General features: G+C 37.1%; 2 protein-coding genes across 2 annotated transcripts in view; both read right to left on the reverse strand.

The window, feature by feature from the left end:
- Positions 1–2,289, reverse strand: part of LOC109541433 (3-hydroxyisobutyryl-CoA hydrolase, mitochondrial) — a gene marked incomplete at its 5' end in the record, with an annotated part of 6,288 nt that extends 3,999 nt beyond the window's left edge. Inside the window, 2 exon segments of the mRNA XM_048669102.1 lie at positions 1,831–2,056; positions 2,108–2,289. Of these exon segments, the coding sequence (XP_048525059.1) occupies positions 1,831–2,056; positions 2,108–2,110 (229 nt within the window).
- Positions 2,290–3,014: 725 nt separating this feature from the next.
- LOC109541432 (putative U5 small nuclear ribonucleoprotein 200 kDa helicase) overlaps positions 3,015–9,524 on the reverse strand; it is a gene marked incomplete in the record, with an annotated part of 21,298 nt that continues 14,788 nt past the window's right edge. The window contains 6 exon segments of the mRNA XM_048661388.1: positions 3,015–3,331; positions 3,407–3,649; positions 5,582–5,810; positions 5,867–6,408; positions 6,466–6,629; positions 9,362–9,524. Of these exon segments, the coding sequence (XP_048517345.1) occupies positions 3,092–3,331; positions 3,407–3,649; positions 5,582–5,810; positions 5,867–6,408; positions 6,466–6,629; positions 9,362–9,524 (1,581 nt within the window).

Raw genomic sequence — 9,524 nt, forward strand, 5'->3', positions numbered from 1 at the left:
ATTATGTCCAATACTTGTTCCTCTGTGCCTGGAACCCGAACATCTATTGTCGTCCACTATCTTCCTGGAACCACTCTCCTCGCCCTTGGTTGGCGTGAGTTCTTTCAGCTTCTGCTATGTTACTGTAGCATTTCCCCTGAACTAATCACATATCCGCAAATTCGTGAAAGGAAATTCAAAGTAAGTCACAGTTTGACAAATTATTGTTCTTATTGACAAAGGCTATCTACTTGTAACTATCTGTTAATGACAAAAAACATGATTGCCGCTGTGCCTTTTCATAAACAAATTGTAGAAGAGAACTTTTTTGATATCAAAAATTTTCGTAATTTGAAGCAAAGATCGTAATTTTTCTTTTTGAATGCTTAAGTATTCCAATATGCTACCAATTAAACATGGAACAGTTTCAAAATAATGCTGCACTCCTTAAAAGGAATGACGCCAATTTTGAATCACCCTGTATATATAAGAGCCTAATAAATATATCCGGTCAATAAAAGAGCACGCATCATGCATGATCAAGAAATCGGTAACAACCATTTTGTTCTGTTTTCTGGACTATTCGCAACAAATAATCCTGCCTGTGATCTTTCAGCACTTTATCAAGAATTAGGTTTTCGCGGCTATTGCTAAAAACTAGTGAATTTTGGGGTTCTCTGGCCGTAGTGAAAAATAATGTATTGCTGACGTTTCGCAAACACGAGTGACTTACATCCCCAGATGTGTTTCACTTGAAAACTTTCTGTGTTTTAGAGGTGTTCGAGCCCCCTGTAAGGATGCAAATCAATTGTGCTTGCGAAACGTCAGAAAGAGATTTTCCACCACGACCTAAAAACTGGTCAGTTTTTACTATCAGCATTGTTCATCCGATTTGGCAGAGTTATACAGAATACAATCAAACTACCTACTACTACCACAGCTTAAATATCGTACAGCTAGGGCGTAATGTGCGCACGAAAATCGAGTTTTCCACCCATTAATATCCTACATGGTAATGCTTTACGATGCGATCTGGTACTAGAATTGCCGCTTTGCCGATTAAGACTATGCTCACCTTATAGAAAATCTCGTAACAAACAACATTTTTCGTATACATTTTTCGATTAAATGCCGTTTTTCTTTTCGCCCTCTGAAATTCACCAATTTCCAAAACAAAACAACGGTCGCCATGATAGTTCAGCACTTTGCGCCGGCGTGCCAGTCAACATTTTTCGCGTAGTTGCCAGTTCTATCATTACCACTTCCTTAACCACCTACGCGAACAGTTTCGCTGAAACATTCAGACAGAATCAATTTGAAGAGTTTTTTTTAATATAAAATAAATAGTAATTAGTAATACCCAGAAATTTCACTTATCCGATTCTCATGATAATTCCAATTAACTGATTAAGAACTCACACGCGTTTATAGAAATCCATAAAGAAACCAAAGCTGAAAATACTTTATTTTATTTTCTTTGCATGCATACACAATTAATTTGATATTTCAAACGGCTGGCTGCAATCAGCCAATGGGTCCCGGCTAAATTACGCGCACAATCATATGTATGAGCTTATCAGTTTCGTCTACTATTTCCTGTATGGACGTAATTCTGCTAAGTTTTCAACCTTGAATGAATTACTTTTTTGTTTTCATTGAAATTTTCTACTTTGGTGGCAGTTCGGCAACATGGCTGACCAGTATGCAATGTTTGACTGCGCGTACCCTGCGTGCAGGTATGTGCGCGTGCCACAGCAGATCGTACCGTAAAGCATTACCAATTTTGTTTATCATAGACAGGTTAAGGGAGTTTAGTGCTTTGGGTCGGTTAAGGGTTATATACTTATTTACCTTTTACAATTACCAGCTTCTTCTCTTTCTCCCAGTTTTGCAAAGCTGGATAAATTTTGTTTATCATAGACAGGTTAAGGGAGTTTAGTGCTTTGGGTCGGTTAAGGGTTATAACACCCTTATTACCCACATTATCCAGGATCACGTCGCTTTCCGCTGTAGACATTGATCTCAAAGTTGCTGCAGAATTTGCAGGAAATCTACCGACAAATACTCTTCGAATAAACTGTAACCAAAATAATTAGATAATTTCAAATAAAATATAAGAAATCCGTACCATTCTTTGACTGTCTATTGATGTAAAACCATCAATAGATATGAAATAATTTCAATTGTTGTTATCAGGTCATCAAGGGGAAATATGTAATATATATACAATAGTATGTAGTCTGTGGGGAAAGGTTAGAAACATTATCATTTTAATACACTTGTGCTTACCCACAGATCACAGAGGTTAGTATTTCTGTGCGTCTACCTCTCTGGGGAGGATGTTCTGGAACACACTCGCGTCTAGTGGTAGCCTCGACATTTAATGGGCGTGAATATTGACAGCTCTAGCCCCGGTGAATGGCGCGCAGTTTCAAAATTTACATTAAGCGCTACTTGAGGAAGTAGTATATTTAAATAAATTTCAGAATTTGTTTGAATTGTTCTTATATATTACATATATGACGAGGATAACATAAAGGTTTGTTACAATTTATTTGCAGCCTGTAGTACTGCACCTACCGCAGTATTTTGTATTTGCGTTTCGTTTACCCACTGCAAACCAATCTCCCCAGATTGTTGCAGACTATCGTCCGATGATGTTGATTAAATTGAATTCGAAATAAATGTAGCGAATTACAGTTTTAAAAAAGGTCCTAATTTTCACAAAACGCCAAATATATCAGAAACGATTAGATATAGGCAAGAAAAACTTGAAAACATTTAATTTCATCGTAAACACGTATAGCAAAAAAACACGAAGGATATGGAATTAGAAAAAGGCAACTTTGAGTTGAATTAGAAAACTCTGAACATTAAAATATAATTTTCAGGTACACATTCACTCATACATAGTGGTAATCACTAAAAATCAATTACATAGTTTAGCTGCAATCTTCATTGTCGCATGACCTGAATATTCTTGTTTATAAGTTTTAATGCACTTTGCCTTAAAATGGGAAATACTAAAAGCCACATAAAATCTGCTTATTTATTAAGAAAATGTTTCATACACATTTTATTACCCTCTACAAAATATAACTAGCAATTATTTCTAATCCGAATCACTAGCGCTGGATTCAAAATCTCCAACGTCAATCGAAAACTTATATTCTTGATCGCATCCCAAATATGCGTCGCTCATAAAATATAAAGTGTAGCTGTGGTGCCCAGGACTAGGCGCAACAAAATCCAATTTCACTCGAGCTTTCTGTTGTAACGTAAGCCTCTTTATTGATAATAAAGAATTTGTCCGAGAGTCACCTATCACCACCCACCAACCTTCTTCTCGTTTCTGTAATTATATTCATAAATTAGAATAATAAAAAATGTATTTTTAGTAAATTAGCACATTAGTTATAAGTGTTACCTGTGGAAAGAATGGAGCGATCACCGGGCCATTAATGTCGTCTTCTCGCTCCAGCTGAACGGCCACATGTACAGAAGATCCAGAATGAATTTTGTCTTTATCCAATACTTCGTACGTTAGCTCAATATTTGGATATCTGTTGCAGAATCTTGCAACGTCTGCCATTTGTGCGTCGTTTAGACTTAATAGTTTTGTTCGATCCTCATCCTCTAATTCCATTATGTCGAACACAGTTTCTACGCCCTAAATACCGATAAAATATGTATATATAAATATTTATATAAAATCCCATTTTGCATGCACGTTCAAAGTAACATATAGGTGCATAACTGTGTTCTATATTGCCCTGAAGGTCTAATAGGTTCCGGCCTGATGGGCATTATTCAGCCCTGTGCTGTATCATAAATGCTATTTGTAACAGCCACACGTTATGGCAACTTAACAGTTCAGGATAACATTTTCGATAACGCAGCAACACAACCGACGTGTGCTCTATCGCCGAGTTAACGTATGCGTTTCCGACCCAGTTATCCAACAAAAGTTAAAAGGGAAAAAATGATTAGATGCATAAAGTGAGATGCCCTTATACGAATAGTCTATTAGTTAGAGAGAGAGTTAACATCAAACCATCGAAGCTTCTAAAACATATGCACCACATGTGCACGTTTTGACCATTTGGCCCACCTACTTGTCTTTGTTCATGATTTGCATTCACTTTCAATTTCGTTCGTTATTGTTCTTGACTCATCTTCTCAAACACTTTCAATGGAGCATGTACAATAGAGGCAAAAAAAACAACCCGCAAACAATTTTCAAATTTACTAGTGTTTGTGGAGGAAAATTAAGTTTTTTCAATACCATTTACCAATTGTTCTAATAAAGCTCACCTTATATGACCACCAAAAGGCATGTTTTTCTTTTAAATTAAAAACAAATTATAGGTAAATGACAAAACTACGCTCTGATTAAACGCATTGTTTTATTTATTCCCCGAGGTTAACTCCGAGGGACGCACGTTAAGTTCGATAGCGGCATGTGATTTGATGCTGTTATTTTGAAGCGCTGTTTCTTAATATAACGTTCGTCAATAGCGTGCGCCTGTTATAAAATAACGGTTTTACTGATACAACACACCAGTTGGAGCCAAATAACGTATTTGACGAATAACATGCACGTTAAAGTTAACGTGTGTGATACAGTACAGGGCTGGTTGTCTCCGTAACGTCTGTGGTGGATACAATGTTTTATGTTTCACGTAATGGTTTTTCATCAATTATTAAGAATATTATCAATATGAAAAAAACGTATACCTGTATGAAATAATTCAATGCTTTTACATGTTTGCCTAAAGTGACTTTGATGTTCTTGTCGATTAGCAGTAACTAATCGCAAAACATTTAAGAAATTCCGAAAAAAATATAAGGGAAAGCGCAGCAAAAGCTTCTGAAAATTGGTTACGTAGTCAGTTTTTCACACTTTCTTTAATTATTTAAACAATGTTTCCCAGCCGGAAATCGTGCTAAAACTATTGTCCCAATATTGTTACAACAACTTCCAATAATATTTTCCCTTCATCTATTTAGTGCCCGGAAAAAATCTAATCCGACTGGACTATTATAGGGAGTACGGAAGGATAAAAATGCTAATATTAACGAGACTGTTTTACTGGCATATTTCCAGGAACTGGTAAGTTGAAGGTATTGTTTTGATATGAATGCATGTATTTAATCCCTTTTAGTATTTTCAGTCGGGAAAATACCCCCCTACCGCACTATGGACACACATACTCGATTCTTAGATCCACGCTGACCGTTTACGAAAATATCTACATTTTTCAATTCCATCAATCAATACCGAAATTTTTATTTTGGAAATAAAGTTTAGTTTTCAGGTATTGTTTCAACTGGAAAAACTTCAACGTGAGAGAATGAAAATTAAACAAACAACAACTTCAATAAATTAATAATTAACTGAACGGGCATTATAACCGGGAGTTATAATAATGTTGGGAAAAAAATTAGCAGAAATTAAAAAAGGCCCTTTTGGTAAACTTTAGACTGAGCAACTTTGCCCCAATTTAACCAGTCTCCTATCGTATATGGTTACCAAGATCCCCATGGCTAAACTCCAAAAACGGACATCCTGTATAGGTGAAAATTAAATGTATATAATTACCTTTTCGGTGCAACGCTTGATAATTTCCGCATTGAAATGTGGCAATTGTTTCAAGTATGAGTCCTTACTCCACATAGCTTGCGTCACCATCTGAGCCAGCTCCATAGCAGCCACTGCAGGTGACAGCCAACCGTTAGAGCTGAGAACATCCACACACGCCTGAATGAGCCTTATGGCTTTGGCTAGTACAACTTCGGTATCGCCTTGGAGTTCAGCACTCAACTGCAACCTGCGACATTTAAAAATTGAGTATATTGCGGTCATTCGGCAGAAAATACTGTGTACCTGCACAAATGTCCTTGCAGAAGTAAATTGGTTTTAACATGGGGGTCGTTGAATTTGGGTTGCCCTCCCGTTGGTGAAGTGAGCTTATTCGGTAGCTTTTGAGCCAATTGTCTCAAAATATTGTCTTCGTGGTGCCTGACAGGAATATCTTCATACTCTGCAGCCGATGAAATGATCTCTAACAGCCCTCTAATTTTTGTTTTGCTATTCAGCGACAAACTGAATAATTCAATTGTAGTGTAGTTAATGTAGTAATAGGCAGCGATCATCCCCAAATTCAACGGAACACAATCCATGTCGTCTTCGATGCTGATGCACTTGGACTGTTCTAAATCCGATAAAGTATTTTCTACCAGTTCGGACAAATGGTCTGACAAATGCCTATGGGTAACTCCTTGTAAATTGTAGTAGTTCGGATTTTGGGTTAAACGTCTATATAAGAAAGTCCAAGTAAGATAATCAACAGTATCTTGCTTGTTTTCGATTGTCTTAGTGACAATTTCAGCGTTAAAGTGGTCGTGGAGCCTGTGATCTAAATGACTCTAAAAACAAAACGATCGGCTCAGTAACGAATTTTGAGGAAAAACATTTTCACAAACCTCCACCGGAAGTGGATCACTCAAAAACTTTTTGAAGAAATCCTTCTTTGAAGATTGACACATTAGGATGCATTTGGCGTCATCATCTTCAAGGGGCCTGTTTGCCCTGCCCACCATTTGCAGAACATCAGTGATTGGGTAATCTTCATACGCATGCACCTTTCCTAAAGTGAAAAAGTAAGTAAAAGGTAAAAAATAATATATTTTTCTCATACATCATTTTTTAAATATTTTATTAGAAATATTTTAAGGAAAGTTTTATTTCGGTTTATTTTTTCTTATTTTTATATTCAAAATGACTTACAGTTCATGTTCTACATCTGTTTTAGTTAAATTTAATATAGACATTAGATTGCATTTGATCAGGCACCATATAACAAGTGATGCGTGAAAAACGATATCCCGATTTCAACAAAGCAATTATAATAGGCGTGACATTTTTGTGTTGCCGCTCTGTGTGTTTATTATATTGTGTCTTAATTTATAAAATGTATTCATGTACTGCGCTCTCGGGGTGAGTATGGCTCAAGAAGAAGTTTATTGTATCCTGTAGCGAACCTACGAGCAAACTTACGAACCATAATACAACACACATCAAGAAATACAAGGTCGACTGTTTTCTCCCAACACATAAAGTGTCGAAGCGTTGTATTGACAGGGCAGGCTGTATCGGTATCACTGTGTAAACATCTGAAAATCCAGTGTTAGCCCGACCTAAATTATACCTAACGAAAAATTAATGTTTAATTCATTTAAACGAATGCGGATTATAATGAAATATGATGTAATTTTGTTAATTTTTAAGACATAACAATAATTAAGAAAGCAAATGCTCGCAAAACCGATAATGTTTCAAAAGGATTGACTAGATGATGGTAGTGCAAAAGCTGCTGTTCCAAAAAAATTATAAAAACGTGGCTTGCGGCTTTCCATTATTTGTGATACTGCATAATCGACATTTCTTACTACATATTGAGATACTTAATAATAATTGATGCAAGGCACGGACGCAATAGACTAGACGTGAGAAGCTGCTGGGGGCAGATGCCGATTCAGATTATTTTCTGGTCAAAGCTAAGATCAAAGCCAGAATATCTACAGTGAAGAAGAAGCGAACCAGTCGTCGCTGCTCAGTGCGATACAAAAAAGCTTCAGCAGACAGAGAAAGAGCACAGTATCAGGAAGAACTAGAGCGACTGATTAGAGAACACAGTAACATCACATCCAATACTGATCTGAAGGCGCATTGGAAGTTTATATATGGAACAATTACACACACAGCTACAAAACCTCACTAAAACCATATGGGAAAAAAGCATTCCTAATGACCAGAAGGAGTATCATGATACCGATACACAAAAAAGGCGATGGAACGGTCTGCAAAAGTGCAAAAATTTCAGAGGTATACTGCTAATCAATGTAGCCTATAAAGTCCTATCGAACGTAATTCTTGTAAGGGTAACCTCTTTCACCGAAAAAATATTGGGAGATTACCAGTGCGGTTTCAGAGCAAATAGGTGAACAATGGACAGCTGTTACCATGTTGTTGACCATGTTGACCATTAGGCAATTGCTAGAGAAGAGCTGGAAATTCAATCAAGACCTCCACCAGTTATTTATCGATTTCCAGCAAGCATATGACAGCGTAAAAAGGGTCCAAATATGGCATACAATGGCTAAGTTTGACATCCCACCTAAGCTGATCAGAATAACGAAAGCTTGTGTTGAGGGTTCTAGGTGCAAAGATTGGTGATTACCTCTCAAATGTGTTTCAGGTGAGCACAGGTCTTAAACAGGGAGAAGCACGTGGGTGACAACCCACGCTTTTTAATATCGCAATGGGGAAAGTAGTAAGAGAAGCCAAAATCGAAACTCAACTATTCGGGACCAGTGGATCCAACTTCCTGCTAGCATATGCCGACCATATAGACGCGGCGAGCATACGCGTCATAAGAGCAAAAGGCCAAACAAAATACATGCTTGTCTCAAGACCAGACAGAGTTCGGATAGGACAAAATGTGACCATGGACACATACAACTTTGAAAATGTAAAACAATTTAAATACTTAGGGTCCACAATCACATCCGACAACGACATGAGTGAATAAATCATCACCTAAAGTGAGTCAACAGGTGCTTATACGCCCTAAAGGATATACTAGAGTTCAAATGCGTGACTAGGAGAACGAAAATCAAAACGTACCAGACCATGATAAGACCCGTAGTAATGTACGGCTGCAAAACCTGTACTCTTACGGTGCGAAATGAGGAACCCATTCGAAGATTCGAGAGAAAAGTGCGGAGGAACATTTTTAGACCTGGATACGCGGAGCTACCAAATCAAAGCAAATGCAGAACTAAAACACAACTGATTAACCTCATAAAGGCACAAAGGTTGAGATGGGCAGGACACGTATGAAGACAGCCAGAGGATAGCATAGTTCGCTTAGGAGGCAAATTGCCCACTAAGGGCTTTAGAGCTACGAAGTAAAGTAAAGTATATTGTAATTAGGCCACAAAGCTCAAAAATAAATTTAAATCGGTTAATTAATTGTGAGTTCCAACACTTTTAACTTAAGCAAAAAATCAAGTGCTCCACTTTGAAATTGAGTATTTCCAACAAAAAGTTATATTCATTTGTATGCTACAAAAATAACAATGTCAATGTGTATTTAAAATGTTGGAATCCACTTTTTGCAATTCAAAAATGCATTCAACTGCAGTGTTTCACTGGGCGAATAATTTGTCGGTTAAAACTTCAACTTCATTGCATAAACGAATAGCATGAAAAAATGCCTTCGTATTGATAAGATGGTGCAGAGGCATCATATCGTTGGGGCTAATAAATAGGATATGATGACAACCAAATGTACTAATTGAATATTAAATGTCTTACCATTGAAAAATTGGGTGTCCATGATGATAACCAAATATGCAAATATATTTACTGCCCAGCAAAGATCTCGGGTGACCACAGCTATTTGCACTGCACCTGAATCGAACAACTGCTCGACTAAACGCAGATCTGCAGCTGTTAATCCTTCGTGCATGTAGGCAAC

Source organism: Dendroctonus ponderosae, unplaced genomic scaffold (genome assembly GCF_020466585.1).
Source record: "Dendroctonus ponderosae isolate FM_Combo_2020 unplaced genomic scaffold, Dpon_F_20191213v2 Dpon_F_20191213_1, whole genome shotgun sequence".
Taxonomy (NCBI): Eukaryota; Metazoa; Arthropoda; class Insecta; order Coleoptera; family Curculionidae; genus Dendroctonus; species Dendroctonus ponderosae.